At 43.2% G+C, this 24,402-nt stretch overlaps 1 protein-coding gene across 6 annotated transcripts in view; it reads left to right on the top strand.

Moving 5' to 3' along the window:
• The window catches only part of mctp1a (multiple C2 domains, transmembrane 1a), a 494,888-nt gene that overhangs the window by 387,433 nt on the left and 83,053 nt on the right, over window positions 1-24,402 (top strand). For all 6 annotated transcript variants that reach the window (XM_062050987.1, XM_062050984.1, XM_062050988.1 and 3 more), the window contains one exon: window positions 17,299-17,355. In XM_062050987.1, coding sequence (XP_061906971.1) covers window positions 17,299-17,355 — 57 coding nt within the window. The remainder of the gene's footprint in view (window positions 1-17,298; window positions 17,356-24,402) is intronic.

Here is a 24,402-nt window from a genome sequence, read left to right as displayed (position 1 = left end):
GTTGTTGATAAATGGCTTTGGCTTTGCATAGTAGAGTTTTAATTTGCATTTATAGATGTAGCGACCAACTTTAATCCCTGACAGTGGTTTTCTGAAGTGTTCCTGAGCCCATTTGGTGATATCCTTTACACACTTTTTGATGCAGTACCACCTGAGGGATCCAAGGTCCGTAATATAATCGCTTACGTGCAGTGATTGCTCCAGATTCTCTGAACCTTTTGATGATATTACAGACCGTAGATGGTGAAATCCCTAAATTCCTCAATGTTCTTAAACTGTTGGACAATTTGCTCAAGCATTTGTTCACAAAGTGGTGACCCTCGCCCCATCCTTGTTTGTGAATGACTGAGCATTTCATGGAAGCTGCTTTTATACCCAATCTTGGCATCCACCTGTTCCCAATTAGCCTGTTCAACTGTGGGATGTTCCAAATAAGTGTTTGATGAGCATTCCTCAACTGTCTCAGTCTTTTTTGCCACTTGTGCCAGCTTTTTTGAAACATGTTGCAGGCATCAAATTCCAAACGAGCTAGTATTGTCACGATGGGAGGGTTTTCGCGGCTTACTGCGAGGATTATTCTCCCAGGACGCAAACTGACTTTTCCGGACAACGGTAGCCGGTAGGAACATATTTAATAATCAAAATTCAAAAGGGTACAAAAAAAAACAGAAAACAACCCTCAGGCGAGCGTGCCTAACGCACACAAAAGCCAAGGCAAAAAAAACTTAGGACATGGAACATGAAAGTCGCTAACTGTGGCATAAATAAACAAAACTTACTTGGCAAGGCACGAGCAGCAATCGCATGAATACGAGCATGAAACTATGGCATGAAAAGAGCATGAAACAATCAGCAATGTCGCCTGACCGACTAACTGGCAACGACAGGCTTAAATAATAGTCTCGTGATTAGGAACAGGTGCGTGTCCCGAACATATGAGGCTGGTGAAAACTAATGAGTAGCCATGGTGACTAAACAAACAAGGGAGCGCAAACAGGAACTAAAAGAGTCCAAAAACTAACAAAAAAAAACAAAACATAATCCAGACCACAGATCATGACAGGTATTTGCAAAAAATAACGTTTTCCAGTTCGAACATTAAGTATCTTGTCTTTGCAGTCTATTCAATTGAATATAGATTGAAAAGGATTAGCAAATCATTGTATTCTGTTTTTATTTACCATTTACACAACTTCACTGGTTTTGGGTTTTGTATAATGTAGACTTTAGATGTAAGCTCATTTGGTAATTGTTTTTGCTGATATTGGACCACTATCAATATCATCCCTAATATATACTCTAGATCAGGGGTAGGGAACCTATGGCTCTCGAGCCAGATGTGGCTCTTTGGATGACTGCATCTGGCTCTCAGATAAATCTTAGCTAATCACGGTGTTAAAAATAACGTTCAAAATATAAAACATTCTCATGCATTTTAATCCATCCATCCATTTCCTACCGCACCTGTTCAAGAAGTCGCATTAATTGTAAGAAGTATTTGATTTATTATTGGTTAGCTTCAGAATAACAATGTTATTAAAAATAATAAGAGACTTGGTATACTCTATAAATGTTGGTCTTATTCAAAAATGCACGCATTTAGGTGTATTCAGTGTTAAAAAATATTATATGGCTCCCACGGAAATACATTTTAAAATATTTGGCTTTCATGGCTCTCTCAGCCAAAAAGGTTCCCGACCCCTGCTCTAGATGCATATTACAATAATTGAACTACATAAATCTGCTTTTGATAGGTTTGACTGAAATCTAGAGTTTCCACATTGCTATACTTTCAGTTTCAGTCTTTACTTTCCTGCCTGTGAAGCAGTGTGTTGTTCATTTCCCAGCCAGCAATAATATCCAGCTGTATTTGCACACTGTATCATGGCATAGCATCGAGAACAAGACTTCATAGATATTTTTACCCATTCTATTTTCACCCGAGCCTTCATCTTAGGAAAAACCCAGCGTCTCTAAACACACCGTGCCTTGACACCTGCCCTCATTAAGAGCCCCGCACAACACAGGTAGAGAAAGTAAATATTATAAGGGGAGGAAACAGTCTATTAGACCGCCAGGGAGTCACTTTCCTGCAGAGCAATTCCGGAAAGTGCAGGAGAAAAGTGGAGAGGGAGCAGGAGACAGAAGAAGAGGCTTTGGGAGAGACGGAGGAAGAGGCGGAGTCAGACGTGGTGACAGGTGACAGAATCAAAAGGTCATGTCACTTTTAACTGGGAGCGCCATGTGCCCCACTGATTTCCCTGGTGCCACCCTGACACGCCACGCTCATCTGTGCCGCCTCTCTCTCCCCCGCTAAACTGGCAGAGGATGGCAGGCAGAAAGACAAGTGAGCGCAGTTTGAAGCGGGACGGGATGCACCGGGAACGTCGGGAACGCCGCTGCCGAATCCTCCCAGCCTCCCGTTTCATCACGCCTCTTCCATCCATCCGCCTGACTCCCTTCATCACCTTTGTGACTGCAGAACAACACCATGTCTGCCTCGCTTCTCCTTGTTCTTTCCTCTTCTACTCTAACGCCTGCTGTCAACTTTTTCTCTCTGGCCTCGACGCCCACAAAAGGTCGGCTGCTTGTGGGACGGAACTTTCTACTTAAAAAGGACAGCGAAATTTCACTTTCAGTCCAAGAGCAGACGTACAGCATACGGGGTGGACGGAACAGGGAGACTGACGGGTCGCCACTAGGGCGGCGCCCCATAAAAGGTAGGAAATAGGTGAACATGGGGGGAGGAGGAGGGGGAAATAGCAGATGCCAAACTAAGCTCTGATGGGGGAGGGGGTCCACAGTTTGAGACCAGGAAAAAAAAAACTATATGTACACACGTTACAGTACACAAAAACCTGAGTCAGCAAAAGTGGGACGGGGGGGGGGGGGGGCGTTTTCAGTGTGTGTGCGTGTGGCGTGTGTGTGTGTGTATATATATATATATATATATATATATATATATATATATATATATATATATATATATATATATATATATATATATATATATATATATATATATATATATATTCCCTAGTGGGTGAATGTGAGTGTGAATGTTGTCTGTCTATCTATGTTGGCCCTGCGATGAGGTGGCGACTTGTCCAGGGTGTACCCGGCCTAGCTTCCACCCGAATGTAGCTGAGATAGGCTCCAGCACCCCCCTCGACCCCGAAAGGGATACAAGCAGGTAGAAAATGGATGGATGGATGGATGTGCCAACTTGGCGAAACAGTTGGAGTGTATCACTGCTCGTCTGCATCATTATTAAAATTATGAGAAGTGTTTTGATTGAAGAGCTCAGACAGAACCAATTAGGCTCGTAAGTTGCGGTCCCATTGCAGTCGCCCTCCCAACAGGAGGTCACCAACTACTGCACTTACAGAAGAAAAGTACACTTTTATGTCATTTTGGTTGCATATGAGGCTGCATTGTGTACTACAATATTATTTATGTTGTAAACAGGCAGGGACTAAACATGTACGTATGTGTACATATTTGTATGTAATACTAAATATGTGTACACATTTGTATGTAATACTAAACATGTACGTATGTGTACATATTTGTAAGTAATACTAAATATGCACGTATGTGTACATATTTGTATGTAATACTAAATGTGGCTTCCATCGCGTTTCTTTATCAGGAAGAAGAAAAAAAAAACACGCCCACCAACGCATAATTTTTACTAACGGCAAATCCTTCATTAACACGGAGGCATCCCTCTCACCCTTCCCCCACTGGCACCGGGGCCTCACCACAACCTTGTCCCCTGCTGGGTAACCCTGGCTGGGGGGAACTGCAGATAGAAAGGGGGCTCTGACAGCTTGTGGAGGGCCCACATTGGTCAGCCCCCTTATCACACTCTCAGCCCTCCCTCGGTCGGTGCAAAGTGTGGCGTAGGCATTATGCACACACACACCCACACACACACACACAGACACACGCACACACACACGCGCGCACACACGCCCGTACCCTCATGAACAGTGCATACCAAGTAGGGCCTTGAGATCCCCCAGCCGGCAAGTGGGCCCAACCTCGGCAGCTGCAGAGGTTAAACCCCTCACCCCCTCCTACCGTATCAAAGAAGAAGGAGATATGCGGAGGGATGGAGGCAAAGTAGATCTTCATGTTCACTGGAATGTCTGCCCAGGCATCAATTCCCCCTGCGGCTGTCATTGGCAAGGTTAGGCGGAGAGATAGAGGAACTCTTTGCTTCGTCAGACAGACCAAGGAACCTTTTTGAAAGCAACCGGGGGGGAAAAAGTGGTTTATGTGCGGTCATGTGACACGACCACGACCTCTGGGCGGTGTAGAAACTGCTCAGCTAACACATGTTACACAGAGAATTCTGACTATGGATGACTTGCACACACCTGCCCCTGCAGAGACCTCTTTTTGATGGCGGCCATGTTTTCCTACCAACCCAGATCAAATGTGCAGAGTAATAATAATAACGGCACATTCCAATGCGGAGATGTCCCCGTCATGGGATCAATTTGCATTTTTTCATCTTTAGCACAGCTGTGTCCCAGTGTTTCCATGGCTACGGATTGTACTCGTGGGAAAGATTCCATATTCCTCATGCAAGTTTCTGCATGTTTTGCCAGAAACACAGAAACAGTACGGTCTATCCACAGTGCGAAGACGCTTCTAAGGTACTAATCCTCACCACCGTGTGGCAGGAAGTAAACTAAGTTTCATCCACGTACTATTATCACTGGAGGACAAACACACACTGAGCAGGACGATGTGAGAAGCTAGCGGCTAAAGCTTCAATGTAAAATAGGGGTGATCGATCCAGATGTCAAAACTATCTATACCTAGTATGATATCAGTGTACAAACGATACTAAAGTGATGCAATCGATATTTTTATTTTTATTTTATTAAAATCATGTTTTTGTTCGTTGTTTTTGTTATTGTTTACAAAGTCAGGGAGTAAGTCTGTGGGTACATGAAGGGAAAAAACAAATGATTTAAATAGGAGCCAATAGTAGTTTTGACTTTTGTTTAATTTTTGTGCACTTGCTACTTTATTCTGTTAAAAAAGTATCATTCAGAACCACACTGCAGTGTTTTTTTTACACAAATATACTGTTAATGGAAAAATGGCAGCATTTTTATTTTACACAAACAATGTTGGCGACTCAGCTGCCGAATTTTTAGCGTAAAATTAACAGTTGTTGTTTTTACAGTGCATTACTGTAAATAAAAAATGGTACCCCTGTTTTTTTTTACATTAAAATCCTGGTGACTAAGCTGCCAGTTTAGTAATTTAGTAATTTTCCTTTTTTCCATTTTTTTATCTGTAAATGGAAAAATAGTACAACTGTTGTTTTTACTGTAAAATTATTGTTTATTAGCTGCTGTTTTTTCAACGTAAAATTAACAGTCGTTTTTACAGTGCATTACTGTAAATGGTATAATGGTACCACTGTCACTTTCATGGTAACATTCTGGCCCTGACCTGCTGATTTTTTTCAATGTAAAATGAACAGTCATTGTTTTTGCATTCTATTCCTGTGAATTGTTATTTTTACGGTAAATTTCTGGCGACTGAGTTGCCGGTTAAAATTGTAAACTTAAGTTATTTTTATTGAATGGGAAAAGACTACCACTGTTCTTTCAAAGTAAAATTATGGCGCCTGAGCTGCTGGTTTATTTTTACCGTAAAATGTACAGCTCTTTTTACAGCTCATTACTGTAAATTTAAAAATAGTAGCACTGTTATTTTTACAGTAATATTTTGCAGACTTTTCTGCAAGTTTGTTTTTTTTTCACTGTAAAATCAATGGTTGTTCTTACAGTGCATTATTGTGAGTGGAACCAGTGTATTAATGTTATTTCACCGTAAAATTAACAGTTGTTTTTACAGCGCATTACTGTAAATGTAAAAATAGTACCACTATTGTATTTACAGCAATATTTTGCAGACTTTTTTGCCATTTTTTAAATATTTTTTTTTACCGTAAAATCAATGGTTGTTTTTACAGTGCATTACTGTGAGTGGAAAAAGTCTATTCATGTTATTTCACCGTAAAATTAACAGTTGTTTTTACAGCGCATTACTGTAAATGTAAAAATAGTACCACTATTATATTTACAGCAATATTTTGTAGACTTTTTTGCCAGTTTTTATTTATTTTTTACCGTAAAATCAATGGTTGTTTTTACAGTGCATTACTGTGAGTGGAAAAAGTCTATTGATGTTATTTCACCGTACAATTATCAGTTGTTTTTACAGCGCATTACTGTAAATGTAAAAATAGTACCACTATTATATTTACAGCAAGTCTATTAATGTTATTTTACAGTAAAATTCTGGTGACTAAGCTGCTGTTTTTTTTTTGTTTTTTTTCATGTAAAAATAAAAACAAGTGTCCTTTTCTTCCATTTTTCTTTTGTACCGCTGTTCTTCTTTTAGTAAAATTCTGTCGACAGAAATGTCAAATGAACATTGTCTTTACAGTGCTGCACAGTAAATGGAAAAACGTTTCCACTCTTATTTTTACAGTAATATTTTGGCTACTGCGCAGCCAGTTTTTTTTTTTTTTTTTTACTGTAAAATGGACTGTCGTTTTTCCTACCGTGCTTTACTGTAAATAAAAAAAGGGTACTCTGGTATTTTTACGTTAAAATTCTAAATTCTGGCGTCTGAGCTGCCGTTTATTTTTTTACAGTTAAAATACCAATTGTTTTTACAGTGCATTATAGTAAATGGAACCTTTCTACCACTGAGAGCATTTGGTGAACATCGTTTTGTCCTACTAATTTTGGCGGTTCTTGAACACACCGTAGTGTGGACTGTGACGCAACAGTTTGTTTACATGTAAAATCTTCCACTCCTTCTTTGACTCATTTTGTCCACTAAACGTTTTATGCTGTGCATGAATGCACAAAGGTGCGCTTTGTTAATGTGATTGACTTGTTGGAGTGCTAATCAGGCATATTTGGTCAGTGCATGACTGCAAGCTAATCAATGCTAACATGCTATTTAGGCTAGCTGTACGTACATATCACATCATTATGCCTCGTTTGTAGGTATATTTGAGCTCATTTAACGTCCTTTACTTTTATCCTCTTTGTATATCATTTAGTTTTGCATGTTTCATGACACATTTCAGATAGTTGTTTGTGTGCCATGTTGTTCCAGACCACAGCAAACATTACCTAGCTTGCCAAAGATTGTACTAAATCCATTAGAAGAAAATAGCCTGCCGTTTACTTTAACTTGGACACACACATCTATACATTTGGCCATTTCCAGGAGTTATTTCACCTTCTGAGTAGCCTCTGATTTACTAATGGTTTCTAATGTTGTAAAAATGTGTAGAATAAACATTACATTTCAACATTTCCATTTCTGTCAACGAAGATTTGCTTCAGCCTGCGACACATAGTAATTTTGATAGTAGGCTACTATGGCTAATATAGACACTTACGTCACGTGTTGCCTTCATCATAACACTTATATAAGACTTTTCATTTTTTGCGGCTCCAGACAGATTTGTTTTTTGTATTTTTGGTCCAATATGGCTCTTTCAACGTTTTGGGTTGTCGACCCCTGCACTACATATTTGTTAATCTGAAAAAAAGTTAATCTTGACATATTCATAATTATTGTATACTGTATTTAAGTGAATAATGACAGGTACTTTGATTATGTTCAGTCACATTCTGAGACATTATAAGACTTTTAAAGTAGTTTTGATAGTAGGCTATTATAGGTAATATTGACACACCATGTGTTGTCTTCATTATAACACTTATATAAGACTTTTAAAGTCATTTTGATAGTAGGCTACTTAAGTTAATATAGACACTTACACCATGTGTTGCCTTCATTGTAACACCTATATAAGACTTTTAAAGTAATTTTGATAGTAGGCTATTATAGGTAATATAGACACTTACATCATGTGTTGCCTTAATTATAACACTTATATAAGGCTTTTAAAGTCATTTTGATTGTAGGCTATTATAGCTAATATAGACACATACATCATTTGTTGTCTTCATTATAACACTTATATAAGACTTTTAAAGTCATTTTGATAGTAGGCTAATATAGATAATATAGACACTTACATCATGTGTTGTCGTCATTATAACACTTATGTAAGACTTATAATGTTATTTGGATAGTAGGTCAATATAACTAATATATATCATGTATTGTCTTCACACTTATATAAGACTTTTAAAGTCATTTTATAGTAAGCTATTATAGCTAATATAGACACCTACATCATTATAACACTTATATAAGACTTTTTCGGGCAGCACGGTGGCAGAGGGGTTAGTGCGTCTGCCTCACAATACGAAGGTCCTGAGTAGTCGTGAGATCAATCCCGGCCTCGGGATCTTTCTGTGTGGAGTTTGCATGTTCTCCCCGTGACTGCGTGGGTTCCCTCCGGGTACTCCGGCTTCCTCCCACCTCCAAAGACATGCACCTGGGGATAGGTTGATTGGCAACACTAAATTGTCCCTAGTGTGTGAATGTGAGTGTGAATGTTGTCTGTCTATCTGTGCTGGCCCTGCGATGAGGTGGCGACTTGTCCAGGGTGTACCCCGCCTTCCGCCCGATTGTAGCTGAGATAGGCTCCAGCGCCCCCCGCGACCCCGAAGGGAATAAGCGGTAGAAAATGGATGGATGGATGGATATAAGACTTTTCATTTTTTGCAGCTCCAAACAGATTTGTTTTTTGTCTTTTTGGTCCAATATGGCTCTTTCAACGTTTTTGGTTGCTGACCCCTGCACTAGAGCAACATCTGCTCCACAAAATATAATTCTAGCAAATTACAGTTTTTAAGCCACTAAGGTAAAAGATATATTCATAGACTATTTACTTCCCAATGTCACAGTGTGGTTGTGTATATGCTCCATGTTATCAGCATACTATAATGCATGGATCGCCCCTTTATTATTTAAATAGCTTTCAACTTGTCCATCTCCACTCCATATTGAATTGGCCGAAGCGCCTCTGCAGGCAATGTTAGGTTTCGTCGACTGGCTTTGGCGCCGTAATGACAGTAATTCAGACGACGCGATGACGGAGGTGAGGACAAGCAGGCGAATCATGTCATGGAGCAAACAGGTCTGAGGAAGAGACAAAGAGAGAGATATTTGGAATTGACGGGCGTAAGAGAGGTCATTTATATCTCCTCGTTTAGCCAGGGCAGACGGCGTGTTTTGATGTACGACTTCTACAGCGTGTCTGGTCATGGCAAACACCATGTTCCGGTTGTTTCCCTCTCGTTTTCATGTGGGGTTTTTTGCCTTTTGGTTCGGGACCCTTTGGGACTGTGTGACAAGGGGTGGCACTTTTGTGACTTCTGCTGTGCTTTTTTGTTAACTTCTGGATCTGCCTCCCGGGAGCCTTTTGGCCATGGAGACTTGCTGCTGGGTGTCTGCCACACCAGAGTCCGTTTGGAGAGACTGGAGGAGATGCGGATGAAGAGACAGGGCTGCGGAGCTAGCACTGAGCGCCGTGACGGACAAGCTTACAGTGTCTTGGCTGAATGAGCAGGTATCGGACATCCTCGCTCATCCATGCGGACTGGACACTGGCAGAGAGTTAGTGGGTGGCCGAGGGTGGAGTCGACTCTCTCAGTTGCTTTGTTGGGTCTGCTCCTATCTCTGGCCATGCTCCCTCCACCCCAGCAGACGATGGCCTGGAACATGGCAGAGGCCACCACAGTGTATATGTTTTTTGTTGTTGTTGTTGTTTTACTTTTGTAGCTGTATGTAGAAATGGCTGGTTGCATCAGCTCTGCTATTTTAATGTATTTAATGTCCTTTGTTTTCTTTGATGTTTCCCTCTTATGTGGCTTTTTCCTTGGCCTCAGTCTGGACCCCCTCTCCAGGGGCCCAGGCTTAGACTGATTTTTTTTTCCCTTCGCCCCCAGCATTTACCTGTTTCTCACCATTTTTGTAAGGGGTGCCCAAAGTTGGCAGACCCGTCAGCGGTCCTGTTCTGTCTCCCTGTAATGTTTGTCTGATCTTGAATGGGATTGTGTTGAAAATCTTAATTTCCACTCAGGGATTATCAAAGTATTTCTGATTCTGATTCTGATTCTGTTCCTCCGTAACCAGAGGCGACTGGATCATTCTGTCTCTCTCCACTCGGTCGTGCTTTGCCAGCTTGCCCGTGCTGGCGCCGCCTTTTGTTCAAGTTGGGCATGTGTGCCAGGCGTGCCCCTCTGCGTGCAGGACTCCATTATGTGGAAGGGTGGGGGCGGAGCCGTGATGACTTTATAAACAGTTATAGCTCATTTGTCTAAGGAGCCAAAAGGCTTTACGATATTTCATAGACTTTTGTTTATGTAACGGAGTGGCGGAGCGACTCCTCTGAGGGGCGACGGCGTCCCTGCGAAGTGGGAATTACACGTTTCAATAAGACGTGCCATTCATACTTGACTGGGAGTTATGCACACACAAATATGTCGGAACACTGTTGACTCCACCGTGCGGTTATGAACTCCTCTTTGTTTGTGTGGGAGGCTGTATTTACATAAGAGGCTTATGTCAGCTGCCACTTATTCAACGGAAAACAAAAGCTATTGTCCCTTTAAGTCAGAAGTGTTGGATGTCTCCGAGTGTTGCTCTTGACACGGTTCGAGGGCCCGTGTGGGGGCGGCGGGGCCAGTCAGAAGGTTTCAGGCTGTGACAATGAGAGCGGAGGGGGCGGCAGCTCATGTGCTTGTTTGTTGACTAAATTGGGAGCAATTACACAACCTTGTACTTGGGATGGATGACTGACAGGCGGGGAATAAATGGAGCAGCACATTCACTGATGAGGTTTTGTTGTGTAATTGTTCATATTGTGGCTTTTTTGCCCAATGACAATATTATTCACGCATTTCGCCCTTCGATCCTGATCCCATTTTTTTTGGCCTCAGATCCGGTCCAATTTCAAGTCCCAATCCAACACTTCGACAATCTATGATTTGACTCCGGCAGAGTCATACCAAAGACTATAACAATGGGACCCATTACCTCCCTGCTTGGCACTCAGCATCAAGGGTTGGAATTGGGGGTTAAATCACCAAAATTATTCCTGAGCGCGGCCACCGCTGCTGCTCACTGCTGCTCACTGCTCCCCTCACCTCCCAGGGGGTGGAACAAGGGGATGGGTCAGAGGTTTATTTCACCACACCAAGTGTGTGTGTGTGTGTGTGACTATCAGTGGTACTTTACCTTAAATTTATATCATAGAACTGACAAAAAAACCCACATTGTTATAAAGCTCATCCCAATACATTTCAAACGTGCTAATAAAGCTGTTGTTCGAATGATGTTTCCATGTGTGCTATTGAATGCTACATAGCTACAGTTCACATCTGAACCCATACGTACCGATTTCCGGTACCTAGGAATCAATACGGTACTCAATGTTTTGTTTGTTAACAAAAGTGATTTTTTTAATAGTAACATTTTTTTTTTATTGCAGCATTTAAAAATGAGCTGATTATGATAACTGCTGTCCAGTTACATATTGTTTCATGAACACATTTCTGAGTCTCATTTGCAAGTTTTACATTGAGTTTCAAGTCCAAGACGTTACATGGACTTGCATCTAACGTGAGTCGGTCAGCTCAGTCTTGGCTGTGTGTTGCACCCTACAAAGTGTTAATACTGCACATATTGTACTTATTAGGCACCAGCTGTTTAATTGTAACGTGCATCTCAGTTGTAGTTTACATTAAAAAATTCACATTAAAAAATTCGGAGGTGTTAAAATCATGTAAAATCACTACTACTTATCAGTAGCATGTCCATTGCAAAGCCAATGTATATTCACATCAAGCTAGCACATTTTAGGAAAGGTGGAGCTCTACTTACGTTGGAGCGTTTTTTGAGTCAATTTCAATCAATCAAGGTTGACTTATATAGCCCTTAATCACAAATGTCTCAAAGGGCTGCACAAGTCACAACATCCTCGGCTCAGATCCCAGGTGACCGGTGCAATGGATGGCGAGTGGATGCGGTTAATAATGTGAATGACAGCTTCTTTGTTGGCATTGAAAATTGCAACATTACCTGGAGGTAGTTCGGCCGAGTCTGCTCTCAGTGCCGCTGGAGTGATCGCCAAGTGCCGAAGTGGGAAGAGCCCCACTGAGTTGGCAACTGAGTTTGTAAACAATAACAAGAACAACCAAAAATGATTTGGTATTAATAAGAACAAGAAAAGATAGACCTAATCACTTTAGTATTGTTTATATACTGCTACAATGCCAGTTTTGAACAGTATCGACATCTGGATCGATCACTCCATTGACGCTTTAGTGGTTAGCTTCTTGTGTCATCCTGCTCACTGTGTGTGTGTGTGTATGTGTGTAGCATGCTTAGCCATTCCTTGTCCTCCAGTGATAGTAATACGCGGAATAAACGGTTTATTTTCTGCCATGGTGGTGAGGGTTAGTATTTTAGAAGAGGCTCTGCACTGTGGATTGACCAAACGTCTGTTGCAACTGATCGGGACCAGGACATCTGTGACACTTGGTGCACATTAGTTATTCTTTCACGGAACACTGTGGAAGGGTTGGGGATGGGCAAGAAAAAAACATTTTGGTGCAGCTCTAGAGGTTTGTCTCCGAAATACACGATGCAAGATCGGCCATTTTTGGCCATTTTCTTCAACCGTTGACCTGGATGGACTGTCTGAAATCATGTTTAAGAGTGGTGGCCAACTTCATAACTTCATTAACTTATTCATCCAAGAATCAAATGACCCTGAATATCAGACAAAAAGGAAATATTTTTTTAAATATCAGTGCAACCGACGGATTACCACAATCAAAAGATATCACGTGTCTTAGCTGTTCGGCAGTTGTTGAATGACTCTGCTTGTAATACAATTGTCTTAGTAACTCCTGTCATGTTGGACTTGTGTGTGCAGTTTTACTGTTTTGGTTTTTAGTTTCACTTTCTGTTTGCTTATTCCCCCTGATTCACCACACCTGATCATGGTTAGTGATCAGGGGACTCACCCACCTCTGATCACTAAACAAGAGGGTTTAGTGCAGGGGTGGGCAATTAATTTTTACCGGGGGCCGCATGAGCAACCCGAGCACTGCTGGAGGGCAACACTGACAATATTTCAATTACATTTTGCTCAAATTATTTTTGATGTACCGTAAGATAGATAATAATAATAATAATATTTTCATTTAACCTAACTTATCTTTATGCAAAAGCAGATGGCTTTTGATGGTTTTATTTTTAACACTTTCTTACACAACACTTCCTGATGTATATTACAATACAAAAATTTCAATTTCTGTCACTTTATCCTGCATCCTCTTTGTTGTAAAACATTTATTTAACCAGATAAGAAAACGTTGTGAACGTAGCACGCCTGTAAGGTGATTGGCGAAGAAGGAGGAAGCGTTGCTGTTGCGGAAATGAGGAGTGAGGATTGGTTTTCCTTTTGGAAAGAACGAGATAAGTTGAGCTGTGTTAGTATAGCTTGCTCAATAAAAGTTTAAAAAGTGCATCAGACTTGGTGTGCACTTCTTCTGGACGCTACAATTGATGTCAGAAGTGGGATGAAATGCCTCCCAGTTCGCCTTGCCATCAAACCTGGGAGTCTTCATTGAGGGCGGAATTCCCCCCGTGGCAAGCAGCGTGGCTGCACCTGTAAACGCTCTCTCTCTCTCTCTGTCTCTCTCTCTCTCTCTTTGCGGCGAGCTCCTCACTTGGCACGTACCTCCCGATGACGTAGCACACAAACAGTGCAGTATGCGCAAAGTTTTACTTCTGCCACCAATTGTAGCGTCCAGAAGAAGTGCACATCAAGTCTGACGCTCTTTTTAAACTTTTATTGAGCAAGCTATACTAACACAGCTCAACATATCTCCTTCCTTCCACACGCACGTCTCCTCACTCCTCATTTACGCAACTCAAGAAGACAACATGTACTTCAGCAGGTCGTTACACTATATTCTTTAAACACAGCAACGTGTGTACCACAAATAAGCACACAGCTTTACCTTTACTTGTCTTGTTGAAAACACGCCATTCGTCATCAACTTTTCTCTTTTTAGCGGGCATCACTTGTCGCTGTGCGCCTTCCCTCACAGGACATACGCACATATAACACTTTTCAAAATAAAAGCAGCACAGTTGTATTGCACGCACGACAAAGATGTTTTTTTAAATTTATTTTGTAATTTGAGATTGCCGCTGCGCGCACGAGCATACGTCCACACGGAAGTAATACAAATAACGCTTTTCAAAACAAAAGCAGCACCGTTGTATTGCACACTCGAAATAGATGCTTTTTAAAATTTATTTTGTAATTTATAATTGGCCTCACGCGGGCCGGACAGGGACGTACAAAGGGCCGGATGCGGCCCGCGGGCCGCACAATGCCCAGGTCTGGTTTAGTGTCATCTCATGGACGATGTTAGCTCATTGTTTATTTTGCACTTTTGCGTCTACTTCCTGTTTTGCTTGGCCTTGTTTCCCCTCAGCGATCTGCTTTTGCCGTATTTGTATTTTCACTTGTTGTCCACTGCTGCTCTCTTTGTTGGTACCTAATAAAATGACCTTCTACCTGCACGTCGCTGCTGTCTCAACGTCCGTGCCGGAACATGAATTTTTTAAAAGGTTTAAATTTTGAGAGTTTTCAAGCGAGTTTCTGTGCTGCAGTTCTCTATTAGTCACTGTGTGAGTGAGAGGAAGAAAAGTTCTGACTTGTCATTTGTAGCTGCCTGATGGTTTGCATGTCTCTATATCTGTCAAGACAACTTTTTCAGAAAAAATACTGTCAGTACGGGCACTGACTGTACGTATCTGTCAATACTGTACATGTATATTCTGTTTTGGCGGTGGATGCAGACGGCACAGAGGTTATTAAAAAACCTACTGAATGCTCGTTGAACGCTTTTGAGTGAATGAAGACGTTAATCCTCTGTGCATGTGAAATTTTACACTTGAGCCTTTGCTTACAATTTCCACAAATGTCAACAGTCTTCAACAATAGAAGGTTTCTAAAATTAAATTGTAATTCGAGACATTTAGATTCCTCCAACAAGCACACAAATGAAAGCCGCCTGGTTACTCTGTTCATTCAAAGAAGGCTGCCAGACCAAATCATCAATATTATGCTACATAAACTGCTCTACAGATGTCGATTCTGTGTTATCTAAAGTTTATCTACATCAGGGTGTCCAAAGTGCGGCTCGGAGGCCGTTTGTGGACTGCAGCTAATTTTTTAACGGCACGCGGCACATTCTAAAAAACACCATTTAAAAAACAGAAGTTGAACTAAAGGGCAAAGAGGTGAAATGTAACTTAAAAAAGTTGCAATGTTGACAAAAAGCTGCCTTCTTTTTTGGCATTGCTCCAAAAAATTATATCTAAATCAATGTTGTAAAGAATTAATTAACGATTTAATGCTCCAGTTACTTTGTATCAAATATTCCACTTTGAAATTGTTTTTTGGGGTAAATTTTGCATATTTTGTGTGTTTGCCATATAAACAACAAAGTTTTTTATGACAAAAAGGGCATAAAACAAACAAACAAACAAAAAACTTTAAAAATATGAACTTGCTATCGACGGATAGATCTGAACTTGATTTGGAGATTTAGGCATTGAAAGTTTAAAAAAATGCATTCTTATTTTAATACTTTAATGAGTGGGTCTTTTTTTATGCCAGGGCTATTCAACTACATAATGAAGAGGGCCACAGTTTCAGGAGCCCAAGGGTTTAGGGGCCGGACATCGAAATGTGGATGTTTCGTCAGAAAATGCCTCCGCAGGTTATTTTACTTTGAGACTGTTTACTTAATTACAAAGTAAACACATCTGCTTTCACACTGCACTGTCAATAAATTAATTATTCTGCCCTCACTACTCGTTTGCAGCTAGTTAACAGCATGATGCAACAGAAGCTTCAGAAGTTTTGAGGATTGATGTTCCTTCCTTTTAATTATTTTCCTTCGTCAGTTTTGTCTTTACACTTCTTCCTTTATGTAGGTTTGTAAGACTGAAAATATAAACATAAAAGTATAATGTTCATTGTGTATTTTACATCAATATACGAGGTTAAGCGTTAATATATTCACACAGTAAACTACAAAGGTTTACGACTATAGAAATGTAACACTTAACCATTTCACACAATGTCTGTGCCTCATCACAATTAAACCTAAGGTGTAGCGTTATCGCCCCCACTGGTCCAATTTAGCGCTACAATTTAGCTTTGATCGCCAGAGTAACTTTCAGACAAAAACAACATGACCACGAATACAAAAGACATCACGAGGTCAGCAATTTCAATACAAAACAAACTAAATATATTTATGCACAATATCTACTTACAAAGAGTTGACCAAGTTTGGTGATGAAGATTACTCGCTGGGATTTCTACCGTTGTTACCGCTTGTCTGGATCAATGTGTCCGTCACTTAAAAGGTCCGACAGGAAACAATGACTCGTGCTTGCTTGGAGTAGAACATTCAAACTTTTTTGTCCAATCGTTGTTAAAAGTCAGATTTTTGCAAGTTAAGCTTTTTTCCAGGTTTGAATGAGTAGTCTTCTTTTACTCACCCTACCGCTGCTTCATTGTGACACATACGCCTCGCTGTTGCCCCCTGTGGGTGGCGGGAGTACTGCGGACATGACCATCCCTAGTTTGAATGGTTTAACCAAGTCTATTTGGGTGATGTTCGGCGGGCCAAATGAAAAGCCAAAGACCTTTAGTGGGATTTTTTTTTTTTTTTGAACTGTCATTGCTCAAAAAACAAAAGTGTCATCATAACAGCATTGAATATTTTAGCAGCAACATCTTGTGTCTGTTTTGTTTTTTTAAGAATATGTCGAAGTTTGCTGGCTAATTTAACGATGGGAGGCGTAACCACTGTGACGTAATAACAAGGCTCCTTAGGGCAATGGAAAATACAAGTAGTGTAGAACTACTTTGGTTCAACTCCGGCTCCGAGCTTAAACTTGTCCAACTCCAAAGTTCACTGCAGTGAAAAAGGGGATTCATTGACCCAGTTAATGACTTTACTTTCAAATATTCCACTCTGGAAAATATTGCATATTTTGTGTTTTTCCCATTAAAAAAATCAGGGTTTGTTTGTTTTTACAAAAGAGCATTAAACTAAAAAGAAAATCAAACTTGATATCCATGGATAGATCTGAAGTTGACCGAAAGATTCAAGCGTTGAAAGTAAATAAAATAAATAATATATGACATATTTTAACACTTATCCCAGTGGAAAAGATTTGGACATCCTGGATCTACATTCACTCTCCTTTCTTTTCTTTCAGCAAGCAATGGAGGACCTGCTGCAGGACGAGGAGGATGATTTTGACAAAGATGACAAGGTAATTGTCCACACACACACACACACGCACACACACACACACACACACACACACACACACACACACACACACACGCACACATAGACACACGCACGCACGCACACAGACACACTCACGCACACACACACACACACACACACACACACACACACACACACACACACACACACACACACACACACACACACACACACACACACACACACACACACAGGAACTCTAGAAAGTCTTTAGTCATTAGCCAAACAACACTTTTGAGGGCATATTTCTCAGCGTCTGCTTAGCTGAGGTCCAGTACGCCTTTCTTCTCCCAAGCATGTTGTCATGGTGACATTACTGCCGTCATGCTCCAGCTCTGTTTCCTGACAACATGCGCCCGTATAAAGTGCATAGTCGGCTATTTAGGCCCTTTATGCCACTATAAAACAGCATCTGGCCTTGTCAGACTCTTATCAGGTACCAACAGGTGGCTGCTTTACTGCTGCTTTACACTGCAGGAACAGCTACTGAAACTATGCCACTGCACAGGACTTGGTCCTTGGAAGTAGGAATGCTGCAGTGGTCCACTGGACAGGACTTGGTCCTTGGAAGTAGGAACGCTGCAGTGGGCCACTGGATAGGACTTGGTCCTTGGAAGTAGGAACGCTGCAGTGGGCCACTGGACAGGACTTGCTCCTTGGAAGTAAGAACACTGCAGTGGGCCAATGGATAGGACTTGGTCCTTGGAAGTAGGAACGCTGCAGTGGGCCACTGGATAGGACTTGGTCCTTGGAAGTAGGAACGCTGCAGTGAGCCACTGGACATCACTTGGTTCTTGGAAGTAAGAACACTGCAGTGGGCCAATGGATAGGACTTGGTCCTTGGAAGTAGGAACACTGCAGTGGGGCAATGGATAGGACTTGGTCCTTGGAAGTAAGAACGCTGCAGTGGGCCACTGGATAGGACTTTGTCCTTGGAAGTAGGAACGCTACAGTGAGCCACTGTACATCACTTGGTTCTTGGAAGTAAGAACACTGCAGTGGGCCAATGGATAGGACTTGGTCTTTGGAAGTAGGAACACTGCAGTGGGCCAATGGATAGGACTTGGTCCTTGGAAGTAAGAACGCTGCAGTGGGCCACTGGATAGGACTTTGTCCTTGGAAGTAGGAACGCTGCAGTGAGCCACTGGACAGGACTTGGTCCTTGGAAGTAGGAACACTGTAGTGGTCCACTGGACAGGACTTGGTCCTTGGAAGTAGGAACACTGTAGTGGTCCACTGGACAGGACTTGGTCCTTGGAAGTAGGAATGTTGCAGTGGGCCAATGGATAGGACTTGGTCCTTGGAAGTAGGAAGGCTGCAGTGGGCCACTGGATAGGACTTGGTCCTTTGAAGTAGGAACACTGCCGTGGGCCACTGGGTAGGACTTGGTCCTTGGAAGTAGGAACGCTGCCGTGGCCATGTTTGCATCCAAATGACCATTTGATACCGCGATGTGACCGGATTTGAGAAAACAAGGACGCCTGATTAACATATGGAAACGTGAGCTTTCAAGTGAAATTGCACTCGCTGGTAGTTGATGCCTTTAAGCAGGTGTGTTCATTGAAGGCCACTTTACATTTATGGCTGAGGGCCACCATAATTGATTCAGCGGACCAGGTTAAATGACGTAACGGACCACGTTGAATGACATGAAGGGCCCCTTTAATGATGTGACGGACCACAATTAATGACGTGACAGACCACGTTAAATGATGTGACAGGCCAATTTAATGATGTGACAGGCTGCATTAAATGACATCACAGGTTGCATTAAATTATGTGACAGACCAAATTAAATGACGTGACAGACCAGATAAAATTATGTGACACACCACGTTAAATGACATGACAGACCGCATTAATTGACGTGACAAACCACGTTAATTGACGTGACAGACCACTTTAAAACGTGACAGGCAACTTAAATGACGTGACGGACCACAATAAATGACGAGACAGACCACGTTAAATGACATGACAGACCACGATAAATGAGATGACAGACCACAATAAATGATGTGACAGACCACAATAAATGACGTGACAGACCACTTTAAAACATGACAGGCCACTTTAAGTGATGTGACAGACCACAATAAATGACGTGACAGGCCACATTAAATGAGATGACAGACCATGTTTGATGACGTGACAGACCACATTAAATGGCGTGACAGGCCACATTAAATGAGATGACAGACCACATTAAATGAGATGACAGACCATGTTTGATGACGTGACAGACCATAGAAAATTACCTGACAGACTGCATTAAATGATGTGACAAACCACAATAAATGCCGTGACGGGCCACGAAAAATGACCTGACAGACCACAATAAATAACGTGACGGGCCACATTAAATGATATGGGCGGGCCAGATCCGTCCCCCGGACCTTGAGTTTGACACAAATGCCTTAAAGCCCCACTCCAGCGTTACAAAGGTTAGTGGGCTAAGATAAGGTCATTTGCGTGGTGTGAGGGTTGCAATGGTAACTGTAAAGCCCTTTGACCAGGCAATTTCCTATCTTAAAAAAGGACATTCATACGCTGGACTTTGACAATCCCAGTGAACATGCGAGCGTCGTCTTGGCACTTGAAGGGTGGTAGGTGTAAGTTGGCAGCACAAGGGTTAAAACAACAGATGGTCATCATGTCGACCATAGGGAAAGACGCCAACTGTGTCCTGAGAAGTTCCAAGGCCCAGAAGCCATTGAAGAAGTGCACAAGGCATCCTTGAACATCACCTTTTCTTTCTGCTGCCTCTCCAGAACTACGTGTGAGAAGCTGCGATGAAAGTAAATACACGGGACACTTTCATATTGAAATGAGGTTCAAACTGATTATTCCTGGCCTGCTCACAGGGGGGCTGGGACTGCGGATAGCAGAGCGGCCACAAAAGCCACAATTGATCAACTGGGGACTTCATACATTTTGATCTATGGCTGCCTTCAACTGTGAGCATTTCACTGCAGCTGTAGGGAAGTGTTTTTTTTTCTTTGCCTCCCACTCTCTCTCTCTCCGTCTCCACTGTCCATCCTCTCTTTGCTTTCATCCTGACAAACACTCTCTCACTTGCAGCACGAATGCAATTTCTTGTCTTTTGCTTTAAATATGAGTTACAAATTTAAAAAAAGGCTAACTTTTTTGAGCAGGGGAAAAAGAAACTAATAAATGTGCCAAGGTCTCACTCAAATGGAAGTTGAGGCACAATCCATCCCAGATGTTCACAGCTATTAGCAGGACAACCTTTGCTCCACAGGCTAAATGAGGTATTACATAGCCTCCAAAAATGGAGCACCTGTTTTGCATTGCACAGCAGAGTTTTTTTTGTGCATTGGATCACCACATGTTAGACTGAACAGATTGCAGGGGGACATGCAAAGTGTACTTTGAAGGAAGACTTTATCTTCATGGAAGTCCAACATCGATGCTAATTGGTTGATGTGTGGGGGGGTTTGGTGGTAGCGGGGGTGTATAATGTAGACCGGAAGAGTTAGGGCTGCATGGGATTCTGGGTATTGGTTGTGTTGTGTTTATGTTGTGTTACGGTGCGGAGGTTCTCCAGAAATGTGTTTTTCATTCTTTTTTGGTGTGGGTTCACAGTGTGGCGCATATTTGTAACGTAACAGTGTTAAAGTTGTTTTATACGGCTACCGTCAGTGTAAGCTGTGTGGCTGATGACTAAGTATGCTTTGCTGTCTCCTACGTGTGCAAGTAAAAGCTACATACAACATGTGGCCAGACTGGCACGCTGTTTGTAAATGCTATAGAGGACAATTGCTGCAGTGCAATTAGGGCACACCCTTAATTTAGTAATTAGAGTGAAAGTAGGATCATATTTGCCCTGGGAGTTTTCTAGGAGAGGCACTGAGCTCCGTAAGTCTCCTGGGAAAATCGGGGGGTCGGCAAGTATGCAGCTGAGCCGCATCAGAGTGGTCAAAGAGCCGCATGCGGCTCCGGAGCCGCGGGTTGCTGACCCCTGGGTTAAGTTAACAATAATATGGCTATTAGGAACCCAGAACAATAATTTGTGTTTTTTTCTGCTAATGAAAGTTTAGTGTGAGTTGTTTTTCATACCTACTATTGTTCTCTGAGTAATTTCACCTGATCAAGCCTTTTTTAACATTCCACACTACAAAAAAAGGGGTGCTCCAAAAAAAATCTGTGATTCTTATTGATTCCAATGCGTTAAGCCACTTCCGTGCTTACTTGCATAGCCAAGAGAAGTTTTTGTTACCTGTATTGATATTTTTAATTATAATTTTAATACCAAAAATTATATTTTGCAATAATTGATTCTGAATTGAATTAAATCAAACTGTTAATAGTTCACATCTTATAAAACATTATAAGTATGCACTTTGATTTGTATGTGGGCTTGTACAAAGCCTCAGGGGAGTTGAACGCACCTGCCTTACATAGTTCCGGGTCACCCTTGGGCAAGGTGTAGCACCCGAATGCCCCCCCCCCCCCCCCATCAGGGTTACAATACCCCCCATGAAAGAAACTAAGAGAGGATGCGTTACCCGGCCCGGAGGAAGCCCGGGGCCCTCCTCCGGAGCTAGGCCCGGAGGCAGGGCTCGTCAGCGAGCGCCTGGTGGCCGGGCTAGCCACGGAGCCCTGCCGGGCACATCCCGAAGAAGCTATGTGGACACACCATCCTCTCCGCCACGTGGGCCCACCACCCGCAGTCGGAACCAGTGGGGTGCGCTGCCAAGTGGATGGCAGTGAAAGTGGAGGCTCCAGACGAACCAATTCAGGGGAAGCAGAAGCTAACTTTTGGGATGTGGAACGTCTCTACGCTGGTGGGGAAGGAGCCTGAGCTGGTGCGGGAGGGGAAGCGCTACCGGTTGGATCTGGTGGGGCTTTCTACCCCTACGCATAGCAAGGGCTCTGAAACCACACTCCTGGACAAGGGATGGACCTTGTTCACTTCTGGAGTTGCTCAGGGTGTGAGGGCTCAGGCGGGTGTGGGGATACTCACGAGTCCCCGGCTGAGTGCCTGTACGTTGGAGTTCACCCCAGTGGACAAGAGGGTCGCCTCCCTTAGCCTTAGGGTTGAAGGGGGGAAAACTCTGACTGTTGTTTGTGCGTATGCACCAAACAAGACCTCAGAGTATTCAGCCTTCTTGGATACCTTGCATGGGGTCCTGTATGGGGCGCCGGCAGGGGATTCCATAGTCTTGCTGGGGGACTTCAACACGCACATGGGCAATGAAAGTGATACTTGGACTGGCGTGATTGGGAAGAACGGTCTCCCTGATCTGAAACTGAGTGGTGGATTGTTATTGGACTTCTGTGCTAGTCATGGACTTGCGCTAACAAACACCATGTTCAAGCATAAGGATGCTCATAGGTGTACCTGGTACCTGAGCACCCTAGGCCAAAGATCAATGATCGATTTTGTAATCGTATCAGCTGATCTTAGGCCGTATGTTTTGGACACTCGGGTGAAGAGAGGGGCTGAACTGTCAACTGATCACCATTTGGTGGTGAGTTGGGTCAGATGGCGTGGGAAACCTCTAGACAGACCTGGCAAACCCAAGCGTGCAGTGCGGGTGAACTTGGAACGTTTGGAGGAGTCTTCTGTCCGGAAGGACTTCAACTCCCACCTCTGGCGGGACTTCTCTGCCATCCCTGTGGAGGTTGGGGATATTGAACAGGAATGGGCAATGTTCAAAGCCTCTATTGCTAAAGCTGCAGCTGCGAGCTGTGGCCATAAGGTCTTAGGTGCCTCAAGGGGCGGTAACCCTCGAACACCCTGGTGAACAATGGTGGTCAGGGAAGCCGTCCGACTGAAGAAGGAGTCCTACCGGGATATGTTATCCCAGGGGACTCTTGAGGCAGTTGCAAGGTACCGACAGGCCCGAAGGGCAGCGGCCGTGGCTGTGGACGAGGCTAAGCAGAGGGTGTGGGAGCAGTTCGGGGAATCCATGGAGAAGGACTATCGGGTGGCACCAAAGCTGTTCTGGAAGACTATACGGCACCTCAGGAGGGGGAAGCAGGGAACCATCCAAGCTGTGTACAGCAAGGATGGGACTCTGCTGACTTCAAGTGAGGAAGTCGTAGCGCGTTGGAAAGAGCACATTGAGGAACTCCTGAACCCAACTATATCAGACACACCCTCCCTGACAGGAGCGGAGCCTGAGGATGATGGGGGATTGACGTCGATCTCTCGGAGTGAAGTCACTGAGGTAGTTAGACAACTCCACAGTGGCAAAGCTCCAGGGGTTGACGAGATCCGTCCAGAAATGCTGAAGACTCTGGGTGTTGAGGGGCTGTCTTGGTTGATACGCCTTTTCAAAATTGCGTGGTAGTCTGGGACAGTGCAGAGGAAGTGGCAGACTGGGGTGGTGGTTCCCCTATTCAAAAAGGGGGACCAGAGGGTGTGTGCTAATTACAGGGGTATCACACTACTCAGCCTCCCTGGGAAAGTTTACGCCAAGGTACTGGAAAGGAGGGTCCGGCCGATAGTCGAACCTCAGATTCAAGAGGAGCAATGTGGATTCCGTCCTGGTCGTGGAACAACTGACCAGCTCTTTACTCTTGCGGGAATCCTGGAGAAGGCCTGGGAGTATGTCTATCCAGTCTACATGTGCTTTGTGGATTTGGAGAAGGCGTATGACCGGGTCCCCCGGGAGATCTTGTGGGAGGTGCTGAGGGAGTACGGGGTGAGGGGAACCCTGCTGAGGGCCAGCCAATCTCTGTACAACCAAAGGAAGAGTTGTGTCCGGGTGCTTGGATGTAAGTCGGATCCGTTTCCAGTGGGGGTTAGTCTCCGCCAGGGCTGCGCTCTGTCACCTATCCTGTTTGTGATTTTCATGGACAGGATTTCTAGGCAGAGTCGTGACCATGGCGGTGAGGGTATACGTCTCGGGGGGCTAAAGGTTACGTCACTGCTGTTTGCAGATGATGTGGTCCTGATGGCACTTTTTGGTTCGTGACCTTCAGCTCTCACGGGATCGGTTCTCAGCCGAGTGTTCAGCGGCTGGAATGAGGATCAGCATCTCCAAATTTGAGCAAA

Source organism: Entelurus aequoreus, linkage group LG06, assembly GCF_033978785.1.
Source record: "Entelurus aequoreus isolate RoL-2023_Sb linkage group LG06, RoL_Eaeq_v1.1, whole genome shotgun sequence".
Classification (NCBI taxonomy): Eukaryota; Metazoa; Chordata; class Actinopteri; order Syngnathiformes; family Syngnathidae; genus Entelurus; species Entelurus aequoreus.
The sequence above is the reverse complement of the archived record's forward strand: the minus strand, read 5'-3'. Positions and strand labels throughout refer to the sequence as shown.